The 27,217-nt window shown below is 39.6% G+C and overlaps 1 protein-coding gene across 1 annotated transcript in view; it reads right to left on the bottom strand.

Moving 5' to 3' along the window:
- kcnip4a (potassium voltage-gated channel interacting protein 4a) overlaps positions 1-20,555 on the bottom strand; it is a 150,950-nt gene extending 130,395 nt beyond the window's left edge. Inside the window, exon 1 of the mRNA XM_084712477.1 lies at positions 20,406-20,555. Coding sequence (XP_084568603.1) covers positions 20,406-20,544 — 139 coding nt within the window. The 5' untranslated portion in view covers positions 20,545-20,555. The remainder of the gene's footprint in view (positions 1-20,405) is intronic.
- Positions 20,556-27,217: the final 6,662 nt, after the last annotated feature.

Below are 27,217 nucleotides of genomic sequence, written 5' to 3'. Positions count from 1 at the left end.
ACTACTACTACTAATATTAACTGACACACTGTAACCTGTACTGTGCATTTACTGCCAGAGTGACAAATTACTGCTAAATTATTGCTATACTAGCAGCATGTCACTTGTCTGCTGCTTGTTTGAAATTCCTTGCACGTCGCACACGTTACGCACCGCCCTTTTCCAAAACAAAAGGCTAACAGTGAAATACTTTAAGAAACATTCAGAAAAATCTATGTCATGTCTGTCTGACTCCCAAATCCCACTTGAATTACACGATAGTGACACACACACACACACACACACACACACACACACACACACACACATAAAAAAACAAACAAACAAAAAAACAATGCATTTGTTTTGCCCAAGACTGAAGATGTGATGAAATGTGATACATGAGGACACGGCTTTATCTCCTCATTTTTATTTCCAGGCTGGAAATGCTGAAAATGTTGTTGATAGTCTGGAATTAGATGCAAATCTTGTGCAAATCTTGGGTTTGAATAAAATCACAGATTTTCTAGGGCATCGATCTTGTTATGCCGGCCAGGCACTCTGTATGCAGATTGGTCTGTTTGGGAAGCTGCATCAAAACACCTTTTCCTCAGAGAAACAGAGACATCTCATCCTCTCTAGGTTTGAATATGCTTGTTTTAAATATTGTTACTTTGATATATTTTCAAATAATTGCACAACCCTAGTTGTACTTGGTTATCATAGGGGAGTTGGTTGTGTAAATCTCTCTGAGTAGGAGCCAATCTGTTTCCCCTCAATCTCTAAGGAGCACTGAATATGAAGCTAAGACGAGCCAATAAGGAGGTAGAGTCCTTGTTAACATGCTGATGAAAGCTAGTAAAGACCAACGCACACACACAGAATTTATAGATCATCTCGAGCACAGCCAGGAAAATGCCGTCTCTGTTTTATTTGACTTTTTTCCCCTTGTAAAGTCCTTCAAAAAAAGAGGTTTTTTTCCACAAAACCTGAAATCACTGAACCAAAGAATGGACTGGGCATTTGGATGGACTGTGAACATTAATCCTGACACACTAAATCATTGATAAGAGCTGTTGTGTGCTGGAGCAAATTCACCAAGGCCACCTTTAGTTGGCTCACTAATAATGTGGCAGAGGTAGCCCTGAGCTTCGGCGGAAAGGAGGAAAAAATATGAGGTTGGAGAATGGTTTTACTGCAGTGTGGCTGCTTTTTATTTCATAATTCAGAGCTAACCCACAAAGGTCCACTAACTGCCATTGTTATGGACCATGCAGAGAATATAGCAACTGAGGGAGCACTTAAACACGAGCACAGGCAGAATGACACAGCAGAACATAGATCCAAGACTCAACCAGACTGAACTCTGCCTGGCAGGACAACTCGGTGACAACAACAGCTGCAGCAGATGTAAGTATGCATCTTAATTCACCATTTACACAAGACTAAGAGTCTACAGCCACGCTAGCAGCTCTGTAAAGCTGTAGAAACAGCAGTGTGCATGCATATGGGGCTACAGTGGAAATTATGTGTGTAAATCACAAGTTTCATCATGATACACTCTTACCTCCATCCTACAGACAATGATAAAATATTTGCTGTTATCATAAAGTCTGCCATGGTACGATTTTGATTCAGTTCAGCGGGCTGTGATTTATATGAGACAACATCATAGCCCATTTAATACATTTTATCAGTTACAGAAGAAGCTGCAAACCCCTTTCTTTCCTGCTTTTGGCCCTACAAGATAAAACAAAATAAATAAATAAATAACTGTAAATAATTGAAACCAGTTAAGTGCTGTACAGTTCATTTAAACTGGCTCCACCAACACACACAAAACATGGCTTTAACAGAACATTTAGTGAACATATGAAATTTGATTGAATAGTAACTGTCAAGGTTAACAGACATGGGAATTTCAAAATAAAGGCGAGGTCTTCGATGCTCCGCTGCATCATAAGCGAGAAAGAGTTTAATTGGAATGAAATTCAGAAACACTCCTGACTGCAGGACGGGTCACAAACAGTTTCAGATCATTTTCAAAGAAAAGACAAACTCTGAAACGCCATGAAAAATACCAGAGAATATCTACAAAACTATCTCGTTTGTCATTTTTGGGCCACGACACGTGATAAAAACCATTAAACATCAATTGTGACTTCATGGGAACTTTAAAGATGATGATACGGGTCGCCATTCTCACCATGATCTTGCGATTCTCTCGTGAGCTCATGAATGCAGCTGACTTGCAACGTGATGCGTTTTGGGCCGCAGGACTACTTAACACATACGACGTTTGTACGAAATTTTAGAACAATCCATCCAAACATTGAGATGTTCAGTCTGGACAAAAGTAAAGGACTGATCAATAGACACTGCCTTCCCAAAAGATAGATAAGCTAGATTGATTCAAATTCTACATGAAACATAAATGTGCTTGAACAGTTGCTTAAGATCAAAGAGAGAGGCCCGTTGTTTCGTATATTCACAGTTCTCTCATGAGACTTATTTAATTGGAGATCCTTCCAACAGGGCAGAATATACCTTAAGGGTATGATAAGGTTTTCTTTTAATAGTCTCAAAACTTTTTAAAGCACTGCTACTACTGAATATTAGACCTTAATTAATCATAATGCTTCCATTATCGGTATTTGCGCGCGACTGATGTAAATATTCAAACTTAATTTACCGTAACTCACAGCCGAGTTGAAATGCGTTCCTAGCATGCTACACATTATTGAAGTAATCCAAATGTGTACAGTAGGTGCAGCATGGAATAACCCTAATATTCAAATCAGAGTTGCCCTTAAATCACCAGTAAAGTAATTCAGAGTCCCCTGGGAACAATTAGGATTTGGCGTATAGTCGCCTGTATTATTAACCAGCCCAGAGCAAAGACGCACTGAGCAAATCAAAGAGCCAGCCTCCCACCACTGCGAGAGAATTACCTTACTCTGCAACTTCTTTTTTTTCTTGACAAATCCCTCACAGGTAGCAGCTCTGGTATCTTTCTTGTTTTGAAGATAAATACATTCCATGGTAGTGTCAGCTTATAGAAATTTCATTATACAAATGTCTCGACTATAAGGTATTCCTGGAAATAAGATTACTTCACAGCTAAAGTGACACTTACATGACTGTGCGGCGATGAAGACGGCACAGTGTAGAAAGACTTGAGGCAGGAAAGAAAATTACTGCATTTAAAATATTACATGCTCATCCTGTCAACAAACTTTTTAATTCACTTATTCTGCAGCTACATATGAAGGCTTCATCTGAACCTTTTAACACTGGGGGGCACAATGCTATTCTCTCTCGCAAAAAGCTATTTACTGAATGACTGCCTTGAAGATGAGAAAAATAAAACAACTTAGTCGCTGCCATGGGAATAGGAAAATTACACCCACCACCATGCAGTACAAATGATCATTAGCACTGTAATTACTGGGAGGCCATCACGTTTGAAATTCATCAGTAGAAGTGGATTGCCAGTAAGCACTCCTACAAGTACGAGGAAATGCATCACAAGGGGATTATGTGGTGGGCTAATGTCCTGTTTTATAAAAAGGTGCCATTCCCTCAACTAGCAATTTCTGGAAGAGTCTTTGTACATAATCGTGGCTCAGTCAGCAATGTTAGCGGGATTTTGGAAGCAAGAATAATGTACTAAGATTGAGTTGCACCGACTAAGATCAATTTAATCTCACATTGGTTCAAATCAGTCAAATTAATATGAGTAAATCTAGCTTTAAAATTAAGCAGAGCTCTGCTGCACAATTTAAGAACTAATCTCAGTTTAGTAAATCCCAAATTTTGTGATGTAAACCAAAATTAAAAGACTTAATTCAGTATGGAAATGCTTGCTTAACCAAAGCAAAATAAATTAATACATAATTTTTTTTTAGCATTGTCGAGATGTAGTAATCTGCTCTTTATTCCTTAACAAAACTTTGTTATGTTACACTGTTTGCTAGTTAGGTAAAAAGGAAACGTTATATTGTTAGTTAGCTAGCTAAAATGTTAACAAGATGTTACACTGTTTATCTAAAAAGTTAAGAAAACATTGTTTGCTAGCTAGCTAAAAAAAAGCTGCAAAAAAACATTAAATTGTTTCCTAATTAGCCAAAATCTATGAAAATAACAAAGTACATTGTTTGCTAGTTTGGCCAAACTATCAACTGCCGTGAGTGAAAGAAGAAAGGCATCATAAAATTCAGATGGGTTGAGTCTGTCCCTTAACTTTCTTTGAGGAACTGCGCTCAATCCATCTCAAAAAGGCGACTAATTTAAAGTTTTAACCTCCTCAGTTTAAAGTTAACACTGGATCACATTTTAAGTTGGACTTTAAAGTTTTGGTGCAACAGAAAATACATTTTAATCTGGGTTTACAGTAAAACCTAAAGTTTAGAAAGATGTTTAAATTATTTCTTATTGCTGTCTACAGTTTTTAATGATCTAACAATCCTGATAATTAAAAGGTGCTGAACATTTTGCACCAATCCATGCATGCACACTACAGCATATAATGAAAAAGTACTATTACTCCATAATAGGTGCTGTTACTTAAGCAGGTTCCATAATGTCAAACAAACACACAGCAAGAACTCATGCGTACAATTTATCCTGGTGAGTGTCTCTGTTAGTGTTAAGACGGAGTTAACTGTCATAACAAAGCATATATTGTGCCATGCTAAAAAGCTCTGCAGGCCAGCTGAGAGCCTTTCTCTTTTCCATGACCTCATTTTGTTTGGTTTCTTGCAGGAGGCCTGGTGTGGTTTGTTGACCCAATTTCTGCAGGGTGCGCGTCTGCCGATAGACCGACATCCACAAACTGCAACAGTTACTTAAGAAGGATAGGCCTGGTCCACTGGGAGCACTGATACTCCTGTTTTTTTTCCCTCAAGTGAGAACAAATGGGCCTGGTGCCATTAGTGGAGCAGCAAATATAGCCTGGTTGCCCTTAATGTGTAGCTGCACGGGTGAGAAATTCCCACCCTTGTCCTCGGTAAAAGTGAGAAAAACCCAGATGTGCCATTAAAGCAGAATGCTCTGGATTGGGTCAAAGATACAAGGTAACTAATAGGACACCAATTTCCAGTTGTACACCAAGAAAGGGACCTTCAGTATGACATAAAGGTGACAAAGTGAGCTTTCCTTCATGGTAAGGTCTATGACAACATAAGAGAGGAAGTGTCTGAGATCGATCAAGGCACAAGGCGTTGGATGCCGTTTCAAGGGAAACTGATCAGGTGTGTTTCAGTCCGAGTAAAAACTATGTGCAATATAGGGCTCAGTATTGCTTGTAATGTTTAAATATATACTGTAATTTCCTTACTGACACCAATTCAGCCAATATTAAATAATAGAAATTTCGTCTAAACCACATCAATGGCTAAAATAACCATGTGAATTATATTCTAACATGAATAGTAGGGAAATTATTTTTCTTTATTTTGATATAGGCATTATATATCAGCCATCAGCCACCCTGCTTTTTAAATAACGGCACCAGCCATCAAAACACCCACACAGCAGCGGTCACGGATTTGATTCCAGCCTGCAGCCCTTTGTTGCATGTCATCACACAGCTCTCTCCCCTTTTCCTGTCGCATCTTCAGCTGTCCTGTAGAATAAAGGCATTAAATGCCCCCAAATAACAAGAAATAATTCAGCCAGTACTTGCAAAACTAATGACATTAGCCATCAGCCTCAGCTGTACTTTGTGTTTACTGCTAATTAGCAAATGTTTGCATGTTAATTAGAATCTTACCAATGCCACTGTAAGCATATTAGCATTTAGCTAATTCACAGGCCTGCAGGCATGGCTGTATAATTAACTAACACCAAGCTAAAACAAAAAAAGTTGTTACACTGTTTTCTTGAAAAGTTTTAAGTTTCACCTCTGACCACACCCAACACTGATGTCATAGCGTGCTGACACACCCTAGAGTGCACAAACAGCAAAGTGAGCTAAACAATAAAGGGCCAGAAAATACAATATTAAGCTTATCAAACTGTCTAAACACAAGCGGTGCTAAATGTTTTTATTTTTTAATCATTTCAATATAAATCTGGAAAATTATCAAAGTCAGAGAGAGTCTGACCTGATTGATTAGTATGCATTCAATGCTAGCTTTCCATGCTTGATGGTTTGTGTACAGTATATGCAGTACACAATTTCTTTCTTGTTATTATTGTCTCAGTAAAGGCTAATATGAGAGGTATTGAAGTGTCCAGTCTGGCTGCTGCAGACTGTGTTCAATAGATTTCTGCTCGTGTCTCAGAGGAGCAGGTTTTCATTCTGTTGCAGCCTGCCAGCTTCAAGCTGTAAAAATTTAACTTTTCTCTGGCATTTCGGACAGAGCTCCCACCTTCAGCCATCTGTCTCTGCCTCTATTCCTGTACGTGCACTGTCCTTATCTATTCCTCCCACCGTCTCTCCTGCTAATTACTCTCCCCCTTTCTCTCTGCACTTCTCTATTGTCTCACATGTCTCTCGCCCCGTCTTCTATTCTTCACCTCTCTCCGTGTATCTGCTCACAGGCGTCCCTCTTGGCTGCAGTGGTCTGCATTGCTGGGCTTTGCACAGTATCTAACCCTGCTCGCTAGACTCACAGGCTCAACTGCAGGGTACTGGCACATAAAGGAGCTCCAGACAGGTAAAAGTGAGAGAGTATTTACATGCCAATAGAATTAAAACCTCCTAGAGGGCAAAACTTACTCTATCAAAGCCTTACAGAATGTGATTTGCACAAACCCTAATTCCTCCAAACCCCCATGTTCAAACTGATAAACTTTACTTTTTTTTTTTTTTATAAATACACACTAATTCTGAATTTGATGCCTGCCAACAGTTTAAGACTAACCTGACATGCTGGTTTGTTACGCAAAATTTTCAGGGAAGGCGTCCTTAGAAACTGTTTGGAAAAGGGCAGGCACTTTTTTAAAAAAAGCACAACTTGTCCTTAAATGTTTCCTTCTCAGTTTGTGAGCTCTTGCTATTTGTTTTACTCATGAGGTTCAGGAACAGTAAAGAGCAGCTAGCAGCGGTAGCAGACAGTGAAGACACCAGCCTAAACGCAGGTCAGTCTGTCTCCTCTGTCATCGAGTTGCTGATTTGCCTTCCTAATGAGGCTGCAAAGTTACCATCATTCAATTATTCATTTTGGTCTGACTCAGGAGTGCACAGCAAATATGTATTTTTAAAAAGAAAGAAATGCAATTAGAGCTCCGGCAAAGGTTAAAAGAAAGCGCACTCTGTCAACCGAGAGGCAGTCACCGTAAAACAAACTTAGATGTACCAAGTCACGCTCTTGTATAATGGCTGCATCCTGTTTTGAATACTCAATCAATACAGCCACCAGAACTTTTACTTCCTAATGGACAAGTTTTAGTACAGTCTTATTGGTGCTCATTTAAAAATCATGATCTCAATTACCAAAGCTGTAAATGTGTAGATATGTTCCTGCCATTGGCCTGCTTTTAGATGCTGTCAGACAGTTAATTCTGCTGTATTTTAACTCGCAATCAAATTTGACAACCAAGTTCACTTTCGCTGAAGAAAAATTGCACTCTCATTTGAATCTTGTTGCTTCTTAACCACGGTGAGTAATTAGAACTGAATAATTAATCTCCCTTTTTTCTGCACAGCTTTGATATGACTTAAACATCACAGATAACAATTACTCTTTGTTCTGTAACTGTAAAAACTGAGTAACTTTAAAAAGAGACAGTTCAGAAATTTGCTTAAGTACACGCACATTTAAAGATCTATTATTCAGTGAAATGCCAGTTAAGCACCACGTCAATCACATTTGCAGTAAAACCGTCCAAACTCCTCCAAACTCCATCTGTCAGCTTGCAAATTTATATCACAAAACGACAACGTCGATGATGACACTTTTCTATTGTTCGATCCTGAGACAGAATCTAAGCATGCTGTCATTTGGGACCAACCTGCAGACAGCTACCTCGTTGGATGTTCAGTTTCACCGGGAAGCTCCCAGTAGGACTTCAGTCTTATTTTATTTCTTCCCGCAGTGACAGGTTGATGCAGCCATCTGCGTCAGTGCCCACACCGTGTGCCAGACATGTCACCAGCATGACATGTTTGTCACGGCACGGCAAAATGATGCATTACAGTCAAAATAACAGGTTGTGATAAAGATGTCCCGAGCTGCTCTGCTGCCTATTAAAATAAGATTTTAATGATCAAATCATTAATAAAAAGCTTGAATGTGGGCATTTACAACTTTTTCTTTAAACTGAAAAACAACAACATCTGTTGTCAAAAACACTGCATTATGACGTTGCATTCCTTTGATATCTGGATGATAAAATTTGAATTTCTGGAACTTGCTACTGCTGCTTATTTTATCTACAGGTCTTCAATGTGTTTCCGATCAGCTGCTTCAAGTGCTTAGACAAGCTAAGTAAAAAATTCATGAACACCACAGTACCACCTATGCACTTTCCCCGCCATGCTAGCACTGTCAGCATTTAGCTACGTCTGGCTGCATTGGAAATTCTGCCCGGACTGGGACAGAACACAGGCTGACAGACCAACAGTGGACAGTTTGATGACAAGAAATATAGTGCCAAGGTTGTCTTCTGGCCAGGTTTGGCTCCCAGCACCCCAAAGCTGAGTCTGTTAATTACGCAGCTAGCTCCATGGCTAACTGAGCTAACTAGTTAGTTACAGATAACAGCAGACTATGCTTAACCTATTTTAGACACAAGTAAACTAGTAAACTAGCTAACTTCTGTCTGCCATTTAACTATAAGCTCAATCACCTTGGCACCATACTCTGTTGTCAAACTGTCCTTATAAGATTTAATGACATCTTTATGTCAATTTGCATTAAAATGACCTGATTAACCTTATGACACTCAATAACAACAGTCCTAAACATTTATTAAAAACTCCCTCATGGTCATGTAATGACAGTCTTATGCACACCCCTTCAAATAAAGTGTTACCAAGTAATTTTAATTAGGAAGTGTGCATTTAGGTAGAAATGCCACAGGTTAGTTTAAAATGACTTTACTCAAAGCTGTAAAATATCCAGAAATACCTAATTACAGCAGGCCAGAGATGCTTATCCTTCACGCTGAACATTAAATACATCACACCTTATTAGACGCCATCTCGGGGGGGAATATGGATGAACTCGCATGGTCTTTCAGGCCTGGCAACGAACCTCTGCCTGCTGCTTGGATGCTGCCTGACAAACAGGCGGGGGAGATAAATTAGACCGTGACAGGGACAGGTGTGTTCAAGCCGAGTGACACAGACACAAGAAAGTCATTTCTGCCCCGCGGCAGCCAAAGGCTTACGAGGTTTGACTGTACCACGTATCAATCAGGAGGGCCTATTTATAGAGGGCCCAGGCCGCCGCTAGAATACAAACACTCGACTGAAGTAGGTTAGCAGCAAACGGCGGTATCACCAGCAGACGAGAGGACAGGGGAGGACGTGTGAGAAAAAAAAGAAGGTGGCCAGGTTAAGAATAAGTTATGCAAAAGCAGTTGATGATTGATGACATTCACAACTTCACACCAACTTTCCCAAGACTAATTTTGTAGTCTGTAGCTAGATTAAAAGCCTTTTTTATCTCCATGGAGCGTTTTTGCAGGATGGGTGTCAAACTTCAATACCTTTATGGCTCTGACCAAATTGCTGCGATCCTATCGAGTATTGAAAAATGCCTTGTCATTTGGTACCAAATTTCAACACCTAGAGAGTAAATCTCATCAGCAGCAGGGAGTCATTCTGCATACACCATGCTTGCACCAGATCTAATCACGCTGGTGACTCGCTGTCTAATGCTACACATCATAGAGGTATGCTGGAAAGACACTGTTGCACCCACAGACAGAAATCATCATTTTCCTTTTTTGGCCGCAAGCCGCATGTCTTCACAGATAACTCATGCAAAGTGCTCAGCTAGCCAGTGCAGCTAACCTGTTAGCTCATTGGTGAGTCTGTTCACCACATCATCCCTGGCACATCCTCTCCTTGCCATTGCAGGGATAGATAACCTTGAGGCTAATATGCTGCTCACAGACCGACAAGCAGACGGAGAGAAATACACAAGTTGACATGATGGATGGTCGTCACATCCAAGATAGCTGCTTTTAAGCACAGAGAAAGTAACAAACTGCCACAAACTTCACCCACACAGCCATTCCCTTCTTCTTTGAATTAGGCAGACTTCTGTTTTTATTAATGTTCTTTTTCATGGTTATTTATATTTTTTATACTGTCAAAAAAACAAAAACAAAGATGGAAGTGGCTTTAATTTTTATTTTGTGTTTTTTTTTTTGTCTTTCCTGATAAAATTCATGAGATACAATCAACAGAGCAGAACAGATACTAAATGAACATTGTGATGAGGCTGTGACAGTATGGATTTTGTGTTACCACGGTGAAAAAGCAAGATAACCCCACAGGTTCTCGGTAGAACCCTCTGGGTGGGTTCTAGGTGAAACCCCTTGGAATATAACAGGTTGAACCCCATGGGCGGGTTCTTGTTAGCACCCTTGAAAAGCAGAAAGATAGAACCTGTCAGAGGGGATTCTGCTTCTGTTTCTAGATATAACCCTTTATGTTGGGTTCTAAGTAGAATCCTTTGAAGGAGTTCCAGGTGGACCCCTTATAAAAGGTTCTACCAGGAACTAAAAAGGGAATAAGTCCACTACATGTGGCTCTAGTTAGCATCTTTATTTCTAAGAGTGTGATTAAGTTGTTATCTTGACTGCTGTTTATAAAGTTAAACTAGAAAACTCATCTCAGTGGGAGGGTCTAATAATGTAACTGGATTATGGGTAATGTAGGTTTCAGTGTTCTTGGATCTACAGGGACTAAAAGTCGGGATAAGTCAGCTCCTGCTACTTAAACTTTGACAATTCTTTCTTTAATCTGCTTTTCATAATTTTGACAACTTTGTGAAAGTGGAATACTAAATAGCTGGATTACCCTTTTAATTAATCAATCTGTTGCAATAATTTATTCTGTATCAAATATGTTAGCAACTGATTAGTTTCCCCTCCTAAAACATGCTTTTTTTTTTGCCTTCAATGATGTCTTCTGAATAATGTTGAGGTATTAACAGATCACCAAAGTAATCAATAGTCACAGTCTTATTTCTTATTTTCACCTGATACCTGACTTTAACATTTAATGGTCGACTGACCAACTAATTGTTAGAGGACTAAAGTGGTGCATTAGGCTCACACGTGTCCTCCTCTCAGAAACAAACAGTTACCAAGTCTGTGGAAAAAAAACACCTGCATGTGGCAACGGATGCATATTTAATGATGTTTAGAATGAGTTCTTGGTATAGCTTGTACAAAAGGACCCGGGTTGGTTACAGCGATGACCATTGCACGGCCACGTGTTGAACCACTCGGCATCTCAGTTGGCGGTATCCAATGGCCAGGACTGCGGTGTGAGTGTTATTGTCTGTCAACAGGCTACTTTAAGGTGTTTTACAAACAACATGGTTTGCTGGGGTCGCCTATTCTCCGACTAATCCCTAGCTATTAGCTGCTAATCCCTGTTTATCAACAGAGGCGCGCAGGTCGTGGCCAAGTCTGAGAAAGAGCACGGCAGGCTCACTGTTGTGTGACATAATGGAAAGTGCTCCTCGAATCATGTGCGCATCGGCTGGGTGATATTTGAGCCATTTATAGAATTGTTAGGGAGAGTAGAAAGCTTTTCTGCTATTAATAACAAAGCGATGACGATCATAAACGTACATTGTCTGCACTGAGAAAAATAGATATCAATAGATAGTGTTGGTGTGTCCCTGGAGGATAATATAAAAACACTGTATTGAAGAGAACTAATATGTTGTTGCATCAAAGGGCCTGCAAGATTAATATGTAAGATTACAAGTACGCAGAGATGTAAAAAATCTGGCCACTGCATTTTAACAAATTTGCTACCGTCATCTCTGAGCCCATTAGTCGTAAACAACATGCAGTATTTTCTCTCTGGCTGTCAACAGAACTAGCTAGCGCTGTGAATAAGATTAATGTCAGAGAGAGGTATCACTGTTGGATCCTTTCCCCCTCATTCTCCAGCAACCGTTTTCACAACATATGAATCAAATGAATGACAACAGTAGCACATGTCTGCGTCGCAGCCAGCCACCGGTCCCTGGGCAATCGCTCTTCTTCCCCTCTCCTCTGAACTGAGAGGCTGCACGCTGCCTCGACTTCCCCTCTAATCCATCATTGCCTTTTCCCATTTCCACCTCACATCTATGGAGGCCTGCACTCTTGACCAAGTGGGAAAACAGATTAAAATGGAAAGCCAGTTGCTTTACTGAAAGCAGACACATAACCTGAAAGTACCACTACACTCTTAGAAATAAGGGTTCCAAAAGGGCCTGAGGTTCTACCAAGATCCGTTGCTACTGAGGAACTATTTTGAAGAAAAGTTCAAAGGTTTGTTGTACCATCATATAAAATGGTTCTCAGTAGAACCCCTGGAATACAAAAGGATTCTTGGTAGAACCACAGGTGTGTTCTAGATTAAACCCTTAAAATATAAAAGGGTTATCGATAGAACCCCAAGAAATGGTTCTGGGTGGAACCATTATACCGCAGATATATGTTCTCTGTAGAAAGTCTCATATAGGCCTTTTCCACCAACGTGAAACTGACCTCACTCTGGTTTAAGCACCTAATTTGAATTGTTCTGAACTGTTCCACAGAGCATCCTTTGGGTGAACCTTTCACTAGGTATAACACTTTATGTTGGGTTCTGGGCAGAATTATCTCAAAGGGCTGAAGAACCCTTTATGGTTCTAGTTGGCAGCTTTATTTCTAAACGTGTTCTAAAAATTCCTCTCTATATCAATGGAGAGAACTGAAGTCATCAAGGACATACACCCCAGGACACTCTTAATGATATTTAACATTTCTCCTCAGCAGAGCGCCACAGTGGCTGGTATCACTTCTCAAGGTTTAAGGGTCCTTTTAGCAATGCCTCTCCCTATGGTGTCAGACTGCTGCGTGTGGTATCACACTGCGAGCAAACTCTCAGCAATTAAATTCAAATCAGTGAGCAGACGCGGTGGGACTTAGACTTCAAGTTATCACAATGGCATGTTGACGTGTGCAGAATTCAAAAAGACAGAGGTTTTTTTTTGTTTTTTTAATTTTAGCCTGACAACAAAAATCCATTGAGGAACACGTGCAACACTGACTTTACAACTTCCTCAGGAGGATTCATTCCTGTTGACTTGGCCAAAACAGTGAGTGAATCAATTTTCAGACTATTTCTGTGCTGTTTGAAGGACACGACCCTGACATGCAGTCTCAAGGTGGTGGAATTCTTGCTGCCTATAGCTTCAAAAGGAAAAACCATGGAGGATAGTGGGGCATGTGAGTGGTTATACACAGTAAGAAAATGGAGAACAGCATGTGCTTATTGCATGTCTAAAACTATGTCGATCTGGGAGAAGTATTAGCCACAGAGTGTAAAGGTGTGCTGGCAAAGATGGGAAATAAATGGTACTGCACTGTAGCTTTTCCACTGAGCACAGTTGCAGCTGTTAGAATGAATGCATGGAGAATGAAGATCATTTCAAACAAAACATAAAGTAAAATATACACAAAATATTGTGTATGTACCATGTACCATGTTAGAGGTGTGCAGTATATGAGTTTGTGCCTTGGACGAGTGTAAAAGTATGGGTGAAAAATATGTACTTGTAATGTTGTCTTCAGGGAGGGTGGGTTGGGTTGAATCTGTAATGAATTCTGTACAATACCATTCCTTAAATTAAAAAAGGAAGGAAACAAAACCAATGAAAAAGATCAAGCAGCAAAATATTCAAACAGCTCTCTCTCTCTCTCTCAAACCTAAATAATGATATACTCTAAGCTATATGTTCAGCGTCCAATCATACAGCAGAAGAGAGTCGGGCATCTATATTCATATATGCCTGTCATCATATTTTAATATTGTGCCGCCTTGCCACCATCAGCAAAGAGACATCTCAGCTTTAGCGAGTGCACTTGGGGGCACTGAATTACTACTGCAGTGCAGTGCATTGACTGAATTTATGACAGTGGTATCACCACCTGAGTGTTGTGATGTATTCGGGGGGTGGGGGGTGGGGGGGCCGTCTTGCAGGGTTGCTGTACTGGATTATATTGGAAAGTACTGGTGTTGATATTGTGCCCACGCTTGTATATAATGTAAACAACTGCAGCATGCTGCATCGTTATGAATCAACATTTGTCATGTTTTAAACGGCCTACAGGCTTGATGTTGTTCTTTTGGGGTTTTCCAGGCACTGCTGCAGCAAACAGTACATGTTTAGTGATATATACTATGTGATATTGCCATAACCAAATGAAAATGTATATTTTTAAGACACTGCTACCACACTGCTCTGACTGCAGCAAACAGTACATCGTTTGAGGCATTCATTTGTTCTGTAGCTTGCTGCCCTCTGCTGGCAGGAAAGATGAGGTACAGTGATGGATTTCTACCATAATGTGTCTATAATAACAACACAGATGTCAGAAATTGTAATTCTTGCATCAAATCAAAGTTAGAGAATTGAACCAGCGACCTTCCAGTCCCAAGCTCGCTTTTCCGATCGGCAGGATAAATCTGGGTGGGTAAAGTGAAAGACAGCGCTTGACCCTCCTTCATTACCACCACCACCGAGTTTTCAGTGCCTGATTTGAAGTGTTAACTACTTGTGAGGGATAATTTCAAAATGTGTGTTTATGTATATATTCTGTATAAAGAATTATGGCTGATATATTGATATCTGAATTTTAATATTGGTATCACTTCAGCCCCAAAAACCCAGTATTGGTTGCTCCCTACTCTTTATACATAACTTATACAAACTGCTTTTGTATTTTTATTTTATTTACAACTCGAATTCCAAAAAAAGTTAGAATGTTGTGTAAAACATAAATAAAAACAGAATAAAATAATTTGCAAATCATTTTTGACTGCAACATAAACTGTAAAAAGACAAGATATTTAATGTTCAATGTTTCAATGTAATGTTCAACAAATACATTTGATTGTTTTTTTGTATTCTGAATTTGATGCCTGCAACACTCCAAAAAAGCTGGGATAGGGGCAACAAAAGACTGAGTGAGGGGCATCCTCGAAAGTCTTCCTCAACACAAAACTGCAAGGAATTCAGAAATCTACAGTTCACATTATCAGTAAACGATTCGGAGAAATCTCTGCATGTAAGGCAAGGCCAAAAACCAACACTGACTCTTGCCTGTGACCTTTGACCCCTCAGTTAAAATTCCACATAACTGTTTAAATGATACTACATGGGCTCAGTAACATTTTGGAAAAAAACGTTGCCAGCGCTAACTTCAAAAGTCAGCATCTGTGATGGTTAGGGGAGTGTGACGTACCCGTGGCATCATGGATAACTTGTACATCTATGAAGGCCTCATTAATGCCGAAAGGTACATACAGATGTTGGAGCATCATGTGCTGACATCCAGACGATGTCTATTTCAGACACATCGCTGCTTATTTCAGCAAGACAATGCCTAGACACATTCGGGACACTTTATACCAGTGAAAGAGATCAGGTACTAGACCGGCCCTCCTGCAGTCCAGACCTGTCTCCCCTTGAAAATGTGTGGTGCATTATCAAACACAAAACACAAAAACCTAGACCTCGGACTGTTGAGCCCGAAGCTGTATAAAGCAAGAATGTGAAAGAGTTTCACTTTCAAATCTTCAACAATTAGTTTCCTCAGTTCCCAAATGCTTAGTGAGTGTTGTTAAAAGAAAAGGTGATGTAACACAGTGGTAAACATCCTCCTGTCCCAACATCTTTGGAACATGAAGACATCAAATTAAGAATGAATGTATTTTTTACTAAAAACAATAAAATTAGTCATTTTGAACAGAAAACATCTTGTCTTTGGACTCCATTCAATTGAATATAGGTCAAAAAGTTTTTGAAAATCATTGTTGTCATTCTGTTTTTATTAACTTTTTTGGAATTGGGGCTGTATTTTTTTATGCCTAAAACTGTCTTGAAAGTGTGTCTTCCCCTGTGTCTGTGTGTGTCTGCACAATGTTTTTATGCACCAGAGAGACTGGCAAACAAGGCTTTTTGTTACACTGGACTGGACACAATAACGAGTGAAAAGTCTCATGTAATCCTTGTTAAACACCACTGAACAGCACATTATAAACTGGTTACATAGAAATCTAATCCATAACCAGGTAGAAACATTTTAGGACATGAAGTACTGGATGTCATCATTTCCCTCATTGGATAAAACTACTGACCCATTTGAGTGCGTCATAGAGACAGCGGGGATTTGTAAAACGCTCCCTCAGAGCAGACGTCTCTGTCCCGTGGGCTCAACATGGGGCTCGTGTATTTCTAGAAACACCTGCTTTAGTGAGCACACTCATTTTCTGGAGACTGCTCCAACATCCGGAGGGGACAATTGCCACCTGGCAGGTTTAGGGTATGAAGGTCCGCATGCTGGGAGGTTATTCTGGGCAACACCAGGAGATAATATTATTAGTTTGAGATGCAGCCTAATGATGAAAGCATTTACGAACAAGCATATCCGAGGAAAGAGGGCTTAAAGGGACAGGGAAACAAAAGGTATTTTAGCAGCTTAAAAAAGGTCGACCTTAAAAAAACAATATTCGATATTTAGAATATTTTCATTTATTTATTTTGCCATCGGACAGCCTTTTCTGTTGAGAAACCACTGTTATACAAGCCAAATATGGCTCTCTCTAAACCAACAAAACTCCATAGGCAAAATCAGTCATTTTACCTCACAGAAAATGGGAGTTGCTGGTCCACTGCTGCCTTGATCTGTCAGTATGTTTGTTTTATTGGGTGACTTCAGTGAATCTGAACTATCCCTTTAAAACACTGTGGTCACACAATAACACAAACAAACTAACCAAGCAAGGCAGTGTTAGACCAGCAACGTCTGTGTTATGAAAAGTAAAATTAGTGATTTTGCATATGGAGTTTGGTTGGTTGGACAGAGCATTATTTGGCTTATATTATAGTGATTTCCTGTCTGAGTACAATTAAACTGAGATTTTTTTTCTATGTTTTTTTTTAAGTGGCTAAAATACATTTTGCTGCTGACCCCGTCCACTGAGGAACACTGCTTAACTTCCATGCTGATAATCCTAACTATCCCTTTAAAATACAAAATAACTTAAATGATAGTTACTCTGTTAATTAGTGCAGTCTGATTCATGTTTTTCTTGATGTCTGTATTAAATACAGACACCAGACGAAGAAAAATAAAGTGTTTGGCAAGTGAAAGGTTAATTTTGTAGCTAAATAAAGATAGAAAACTCTGCAGCAATCCTTTTGTAGAAAGTTATTGTCTTTCTTAGCGCAGCGTACACCTGTGTTCCTGTTTCAGCTACCTCCAGCTACAACTTATATAAAAATGCAGCCTGCTCTGGGATGGAGGCAACATGTTTCCAATGAAAAGGGGAGCAGCGAAAGGAACGAAAGTCTGAACAAATACTCTGTCTAATTCAAAATGTGCCTGACAGAAACACCTGGGTCCCGGTGTGGCTCCAGCTGTGGCCGCCAGCGTGCATGTTATTAAAGGGAAAGATTCAAATGACAACTGCGCAGGTGCACACACTTCATGCATACAGACACACAACAACAGAGGCAAACCCAGGACTGAGGAACAAGAAGAAACTACACTGATTATATGATCTAGGAACTGCACCTGCCCCAATCTAATCAATACAGAATGAGAAAAAGCTTCTCATTCTACAAAAGGTGAATATGCATAATCTCTCCTCTCTTATTCATGTCAAGAACAGCTGTTTTGGAGTCTTTCTGTTGTTGTTTTCCCCTGCAGAAAAATCTTCACTGCAGATGTCATTTAGTCCCCACAGTGACACTCATGACTGTTTAATAACCCCCTAAATCATACCCAAACACAACACATCTATCTGACAAGCCGAGTCAATGCGGAACAGCACCTGCCAATTACAAAAAGCTCCAGGTTTTATGGTAATGCTTGACATGTCACTGAGCTGCAACGCAATAATGGGAAGAAAGGAAGTGTAACTGATAAACAACAACAACAGATTAGGAAAGAAACTTTTTACCGCAGCCAAATAAACGACAACTGGAAAAGCTTTTCTCTAATTAACGATGTTTTAAGAACAAGAAAGTGCATATATCACTACGCAAGAAGAAAGATCAAATCAGAGATCCTTGCCTGAAGGAAAAGTTGCAACAAGGATTCATTTTTAAACCTGATTCAATTGTGGTTTAACTTTAAATCATCTTACACCACACTCTGATGACATTTAAACCTTGTTAGCAACAATGTAACATTTTGTTCACATTTTAAGTAAGGAGCAAACAGTGTAACACTTTTTAACGAGCTGGCAAACAATGTAATGTTTTGTGAAGGAATATACAACACATGAGCAACTTTCACTAAACAGTTTTATACTTAAGTCCCTCGGTCCTAGTATTTATTTATTTATTTTAATTTAGGTAAGCAAGCCTCTCCATATTGATGAAACTTTAATTCTAGTTTACAGGAATAAGTTGGATTTACTAAACACAGATTAGTTTTTAAGTTGTGCAACAGAGCACCACTTAATTTTAAATCTAATATAAACCTTTAAACCTATAGTTTTGCTAAACTCTGATTAGACCTATGTTTAGATTAAACTAATCTTTGTTGGTGCAACCCAGTTTGAATGTTGTAAAACACGTTCACACCTACATTTTATTTGCACAAATACCAAACTGATTTTACAAAAAAATCTGCTATTTATAATAAAACTTTTAAACGATAAAAAACATGTTTATGTCCTTCTTTGGGGGCTAAACGTGACTTAATGGCCTTGTCCAATGACAGCCTACTGTTTTCCTGTTGTGTTTTACTTCCTGATATGTTGCCTGTTCCAGCGGCGAGGAAATGCATCTGTAAATCTTATTTTATAAGGCTATATGGCCATTGTGAATATATAACCCGAGAAGTAATCAATACAGATCTGGGTTCAAAGTGAATTAATTTACTGGAGCTATCGGCTGTGACTCATGGTGCAGTGTTGTTCTGATCATTTGTCACTCTTGAAAAATCATAAATTCTGTTCTTCCTATAAGGTGAAGGGATGACTGATCAATACCACATTAATATGTTTTCAATGGTGCTGACAGCCTGTGCAGTTTTCGGAGTACAATCTGCACTCCGGTGGCTTTGTTCCATTTCGTCTGGTCAAATCTCTGTTTAACAGTGCACTTAACCGGCGTATTGTGTTACTGTTAAATCCAATCTTATGTATAATCAGTTTAAACTCATTCGTTTTTGCAGTCGTCTTTAAGTGCACATTGTACTTCTAATAATACCCAGACATGAGCCTCAAACTTCCATAGTTTAGATAAAAACTTTCCCTTTACTATTTGTTGGGTCATTTATTGTTTGCTAAAAGGCTTTCAGAACAGTAAATGCTACTTCTCCATTGTTTTTGTAATAAATTATGTGATAAATAATCCTATAAGTCTGTGATAAATACATTATCGACCCTGCATTCATCTGCATCCACTCAGCAATCCATCCTGGGCATAAAATTGGCAAATTCACCAACTGGTTTATGTGAAATATATACACAAAAAATGTGTACAGAGCCTTACAGAGTGTTCTTTTCCTCTGTAGAATGCTGCTGTTTTACTAGTGTTGGTTTTATAATCACTTCTGTTATCACACACAGCCATAAAAATACAGCTGCTCATTTTTTTTCCTGCAAAGAACATATTTAAGATTCCCTCCATTCCCACTAAAATGAAACTTTAATTTCATTGAAAAATTGTTTATTAATCCTTCACACTAAATGTGAAAGTACCCTGCTTTTCATTATTTAAATTATTCTATTCGTCTTAATTTATGTTCATCTGTAGCAACCTACTTTATTGAGGTAGTTTCTTAAAGCTTTTGTCATTGTTGGAGGGTTATTAGCTGCAAATGACGCCAGTTTCCCTGCGGAGCTCGTGGTGTTTGTGTGCTGTTAGCTGGTTTGGTGCTCTTAGAATTGCTCGTTTTGCAAGGAAAACACTCGACTCCATCAAGCTGGAAAAAATGTCAAAGTTCTGAGGAAAAGTTTTGTAAAACAAGAAAGTGTCAAAAACCTGACTAAGAGCTTTCTCACATGCAACCTCTCCCTAAATATCACAACAGGAAGCTCTTAATCAGGTAGTTTCTTGAGATATCTTCTTCAAGACAGACCTAAAAAACTAAACTCTGACTAGACCAAGAAGCTGACAGCCAATTATCCTGAATGAGAGGCAGTTATAACCATGAGTGTGAATGTGACTTAACTGCGACCAGGTGCACCCTCTACGAAACTGTTATCCGTACTCATAAATCAGTGCTTTTTGTACCTTTTGGGTTTGGGGAGGCCCAGGTGATGATGCGCCGCACCAGGCAGCAGTTGAGCAAGACTTTCTTGGAGAAGCCGTGGTCTTTACGGAAATGCTGCAGGTCCTCCCTCCACTGGTTCCTCTTGGTTGGTGTACACATGACTGGAACTTCTCTAATTTGAAATATAGTGTGGCATTTAGGGTTGTCCTGATACTAGAATATTAAACTTTGATATAATACCAGTATAAAAATGATACTCAATACCACTTTCAATATCAGGCAAAAAGAAAATGAAGATCATTTTTATCCTTTTATTAAACTTCAGTTTTGTGATGATGCAAGCTAAATTTCAGGCAGGACAGTGAGGAACGAACTGAACCAAGGTCTTAAATGAGCACTTACATCATTTCTTTTATAGCTTTGGTACTTTAATACATTGGGTATTGAAAAAGTACTTAAGTATAAGTACTTTTGACAACCTTAGTGGCATTATTTGCAAGTAAACCCTGTGCAGATACAGGCCTGATCATCTGGGCAGTTCTCATAAGGCTGTGAGTTTGCAGCAAATGTAATTTTAAGTGGTAACACAGAGGCGATTATTATTAGCCTCATAATTCAAATGATGACCTCTTTAACAGCCTCTGGTAAACATTCAAACACAAATAGCTACAGCCACCGCAGCATGCAAAACACACTGCTACAAGTTCAGGCAATACACCTGAGAACATATGCTAATTTAGGATGTTTTTTTGCCCCCAGTTATGCATGGCCATAATGAAATGCAAGACATTTCAGCGTGCCCTTTCGGAAACCGGAATATACTTGTCTTATATGTCCTGAGCTGTTGTTTCAATAAGGCAACTTAGTCTTCCGGCTATTCGAGGACTAGTGATGGTAAAAGTAAATACACCAAGCAGATTGTCTAAAACTGGCATGCAATTTAGACCAGTAAATATCTTTAAAAAAGTCAAACATTTAAGATTTTATGACACTACTAAATAAAATATGACCTAACGACACCCTACCTCATTCAGTGCTATGCCTACAATCCCCCCCGAGGGTCCCATTTCAAGAGCAGAAGTTTCAGACATCAACAGATCACACATCATGCACACACTCTCACTGGAGGGCTTTTTGCTTTCCTCTCAGGATCACAAATTTATATCCTCCAATGCACAGAAATCGAGGTCCTAACTGTTATCAATTGTCCCTCTGAGCATCATCTTACCTTGCGGGTTAAAGCACGATGTGCACGCTCTCTCTGCTTCCTCAGTCTGCAAGTGATCCTCAGGTTTCACACAAGCACTTTCCCTTTCCTGAGCCGATCAACAGAGTGTGAAAGGGGGTGGGAGGAGGAGGAGGAGGAGGAGGAGGAAGAGGAGAGGACCGCTCTGTGAAAGAGAGTGAGAGAGAGGATCGCTGGAAGACACTATGGCTTTTGGTTCAAGTTAGAGGACCGTGTGTGTGTGTTTTTTATTCAAGTATGAGAGGAAGAGGAGAGAGTCAAAGATGCTCTGCATTCACACTGCTTTCCTTTGATCATCCTCTTAAAACACATGAAAGCCTTCAACACACACAGACATACTTTACATGTCCGCTTCCTCCAACAGATCAGTGTCACAATCAGAAAAATCTACAGAGAAGGACTTGGTATTAAGCCCAGCTGATTTTTTGTTACACACTAAAACGTGTCGATGACAACCTGTCAAGTACCTAAAGCTGACAGCATTGTTTGCTTATTCTTTGATCACACAATTCCTCATTTAAATCAAACATTTCCCAATATAAGATTGTATTCAACTTAGACTTTTTTCACATTTGACATGTGAGACTTTGTGTTTGACAACAAATTACGCTAACGTGCCGATCTTCACCAGGTTCATTATCCTATCTTAGCCTGTTAGCATTTTACGATTCACTAGTTAGCACTAAACACAAATTACAGCTGAGGCCGAGGGGAATGCCGTTAGAACAAAGACTACTACAGCCAAACATAAGTGGAAAAAATGAGGAGGAAGACTGTTTTTATTTTTCATTTTGAGAATAAAGTTGAAATTTTAGTTCTAGTGCCAGGCATAAGAAAATAAATCAGGAGGAAAATTACTTTTTTGAGTGTTTCAGTTTAAGAATAAAGTTGAAATGTTGAGAATAAAGTCAAAGTGTCAACAATGTAATCGAAGTGTTGAGAGTATGTCATCTTTCTCAACATTTCACTTTTACTCTCGCAAAGCAAAATAAAGAAAAATCTTCCGCCTATGATCTTTTTTATGCCAGGCACTTAGTCTGACTTTGTCTACTTTTTGACTTTAGTCTCAACATTTCAACCTTATTCTCAGAATGCAAATAAACTCATAATGCATAAGAGTTTAATGAAAAAAACAATTAGACATTTGGCAAACTTTACACAGTTTAGCACGGTATGTTTACGGCGTACAGCGAGAGGGGCTGCAGCCCGAACTAGTCGCAGGCGGCTGCACAACATCTTAGAGGCAACAGATAACTGGCATTATGCATGAATGAAATATTGATAAATAGTTTAAATGACTAGCATTTCTGTTGCCGACTAGCAAGTTTGGAGAGGTTTAACTGTATAGTTGACTAATTGCGCACATCCCTGGTAACAACCCAGACAAAATCTGAGAAGATAAGCTGTTTTCAGCCTCCAGGATGGCAGCCGTTAGAAACACCAACAGATGTGTTAGAAGTTATAGCACCACATCATAGTATGCATATATTCAGCTGGGATGTGAATTATATCCCTAAAACTCCCACCTCCAGGAGAAATGTTCTGCACCTGTCCCTACCCTCTGATCTCCACGTATAATACATTGTTTTTATCATTTTAATTAACAAGACTGCCATTAATGTCAGATACTTGTGATGTTATTACAGATAAAAATTATGTGGCAGATCAGTCTTGCTGAAGGGCATATGTGGGCGGATTTTAAATTCTGTACTCGTGTATTATCTTAAGATGATGCATTCCACAGCAGAGCCATTACCACACAGAGTTTATTACCCAGAATTTATTACCACAGTGTTACTGTCTTCCAAAATATGTCGGCAGTGGAATTTTTGTCAGCGCTGCTCGAAGCAATCTTTTTATTTATGCTTGTGACATACAGTAGGTTTCAGACATTTCCATACGTCACATGCAAATGATTTGTCCCTGGTCATCAGCCAAATGGGCTTACGCTTACATTTAAATGCACATAACATTAACTACCATGCAGTGATAGATGGTTATGCTTAAGGGGAGACAGCAAAGCTAAATCTAATTGCTTCCCCTGAGATGAGCAAGGCATATTCTGTACCTGAGAAGACAAAGGGGGGCCCTGGACAGAGAGCTGGGAATAGAGCCATCGTTTCCCAGCAGGCCGAGAGACACGCCTGATTGAGACCAGCGAACAGATTGGTTGCAGTGTTACGGTATGATATGGATTCTGTGGTGACACTTGTTAGGTGAGCGCAGCCCGGGGTACGTCCACATCCTGAGGGAGAGGGCTTGAAAGCTTTGTCCCCAATATACTGAATAATTTATAGTCAAGAAGCCGTTGCTGCTCACTGATATTCAAGACCACCTTAGTCGAGTACTAGTTAACTCAAAGACTGGTAACAGTGGAGTTCTGAGCCAAGATTAGGTTTCGTAAGAGGTTGTTAAAGCTACTATAATCAATATTTTTTATATTAACATGTACGTGGAGGGAGTCAACTGTAGGAGCGAGCCCACAATCATTTCAGCAAACTGGTTTTATGAACCACAATTTTACTGTTTTGGTTGCAGCATACAGATGTTTTCAACAAATATCTGATAAACCAACTGTACTCTATTTATACGGCACAAAACAGCAGACAAAGTTGAACAAAGTCCTGGCAGGTTGGACAGGGCGATATATTGATATTATATCGATATCAGATATGAGACTAGATATCGTCTTAGATTTCTTTCCTGGCTTTAAAGGTGGTGGTATTAGCAGCCGCATCTGACATGGCAAGAAACCTTTTTCTGGTCTGGAGCTGGAGATATCACAGGAAAGGTGGCGAGAGAGTGGGGAGACGGCACGCAATTAAGGGACGCCACGTGACTGAAGCAACTCGCAACACAAAAGTTGTGACTCACTTAACGTTATTTGCCTTACAACTTTTAACAGGTCACTTGGAAAGCCAGGTGGGTCGCTTTCATATGGGAATGGGTACCGTCTGCATCTGTACGAGTTGCTGAGAGGTGGTGATAAATCGCTGGTATTTGAAGAGTCTGTAATGAGACCGAGCTGCGTTTATCGAGGTGAGCGTGACCACTGAGAAGAACAAAGTAGAAGAGTTGGACTGAAGGAAAATCACAGTCTTCCATGGCAGTGTGTAACTAAAGTGTGAGTTTATTTACTGTACATGTTGAAGATTTTTTGTCATGCCCCATAGTTAGACCGTTATTAAAGTATTCAACAAATCTGCGTGTTGTTGGGGGATGAACGGATTAGTCTTCCTATCTAATCACTCTCAGCTACGATTATCTGTCCTGCTCAGACAATCCATGGAAAATTATTGAAATACAATCCACATGCATTAGCTGCTCAACGTAGACTTTTAGGTGCTGTGTGGTTTATGTATGAGACACACAATGGAGCTTGAAGATCCCTCGAACACTTAAATCTTCATTGTTCCTCTAATACAGACATGTATTGATTATGTCAGAAGGAATTTGCTGTAATGTCTTCTGAAATCAATTCAGACAGCCCACTCATGTGGATTGGATTTAGAGGTATGGTATATTATTATCAGTATGTTTGTATGTTGGTATTTTGGACAAAAGGTTCTGACCTTGTCACTCCCGGACAACACACACCAAGATGAGCTGGAGGAGACTGGGCAGCGCATCATTTCCCCTTCAAAATGGGCCAAACGGCTGTGTGGTCATCCAAGAACAAAACAACACCTTCCAGTGAAAGGCACAAAACCAACAGACCATCAACAACACTGGCATGAAGTACAGTGGACGGTAGCTGCAGTGTGAGGTGTAACAGGAACTAAGCATTTAGGCTATAAGTTATATTTCTAAATGCATAGCTTAAATGTGTGGAGAAAAATAAACATAGGAACTACGTTAAGTATGCATTGATGAATTTGCCGTAAAACCAAAGTACATAATATGACAACTATTTGAGCCTTGGTGATAAAGTAAGGAGGTCAGTAAGCCTGCACAATTAATCAAAATTAATTGTGATCATAATTTTGGCTTCCCACAATTACAGTAACTGAACAGGATTGACTGTGACAGTGATGTATAATATGCATGCTCCCCTCTTATTAAACTCTGCTGCATGTCAAATTAAGTGTTTCCTAAGCCAGTCACCCTGCAGCAACAGCCTTTGCAAAATGTCCTGTATGTTGTGGCTGCAGTCCAGAGTAGAAGAGTACTATACAACAGAGAGCAGACGGGAAAACAAAAAGGGCAAGGAGGTCATGAGCTATCCACTGTCTGGAAGTATTTTGGATTTAGGGTGAAGGATGTTTAACGAGAACAAATCATATGCAAAGAGTATGTGAGACTTGTGTGTGTCTGCGCTACGACGTTACCACAGTGAGTCCAGCGTACAGTGTACCTGCACAGCGCATTATAGTATGAATGTATCACAACATGTAAGTGAAAGCAGTGTCTCCTGCAAAAGTGCAATAAAAATATTTTGTCCAATCAATGAATAATTGCGCTAAATGCCAATATTGATCAAAATAATTGGGATTCTCATTTTGGCCATAATCATGCAGCCCGAGAGCTCAGACATCTGGAGAGCAACTGCTTCTTCGTATGGAAAGGAGCCAGTTGAAGCGGTTTGAGAAAGTGATTAGGATGCCTCCTGGAGGACTTCCTCTGGCGGTTTTCTGGGCATGTTAAATTGGACCCAAATATAGACTGAGAACATGCAGGAGAGATTATATATATATCAACTGTATATCATCTAGTTTGGAAATGCCTGAATGAATGGGTTGTGTGCAACAGATGCATCCTTAAGGCCAACATACACTGTTTGCCTCCATAAGAGACTTGAATTTGCACCCAAAAGTGGGCAACAAAACGAGGAAAAATATGTGCAAGACCAATGCAATTATATTTCATCACCATGGATAAATTAACAGCAAGAAAACAACTCGTGCCAGACAACAACCAAAAGAAAAATATCATCAGCAACAAAGAAACTAACACCACTGAAGCATCTATGTACAGATAATTAGCAGCCAGCATATATGCACACAGGCAGCCACACAGGTAACTGATATCATCAAGAAAACACACACTAACACTAAAACAATAGTCTTGTTGGCACAAGCAGCAAACACTTTGCTTGGTGAAGCAAAGAAGTGATCCCCAAGCATCTCAGCAAACTTCGGTTGAGTTGTTCAGGTCCCAGTCTGCCAGCGCTGACAGGAAAGCTCGCTTGAAGTGGCATTTGAGGCAGCAGCAGAACAAAATCGATTATATTCCCTCTCAAAACTGTCCTGAAGTGATGGTACAACTGTTGGCAGGCAAGCTCGCTAATAAAAGTTTACGTGAACAGCAGCAGCAGCACTGGATTTCTGACAACTGAATATGGACTTTAAGCTGTTGTGATACTGATTTTACTGCACTTGTGGATCACACACACCTAAAACCTGATTATTTCTCTATTAAAGAAATCTACTGATTAAATCAGAAGCTTTTTGCTGATAGGCATTATGAAATCAGTTCTATTCTTGGGTAACAAATGAGATCATTGCTTTGCTTTTCATCGGCTGCTCTCCTAAAAAATTAAGTGCTGCTGAAAACAACTGCACATTACGAACATTATTTCATCATACA

This window comes from Lutjanus erythropterus, chromosome 23 (genome assembly GCF_056507025.1).
Source record: "Lutjanus erythropterus isolate fLutEry1 chromosome 23, fLutEry1.hap2, whole genome shotgun sequence".
NCBI classification, from domain to species: Eukaryota; Metazoa; Chordata; class Actinopteri; order Lutjaniformes; family Lutjanidae; genus Lutjanus; species Lutjanus erythropterus.
This window is presented reverse-complemented; position numbering and strand designations above follow the sequence as displayed.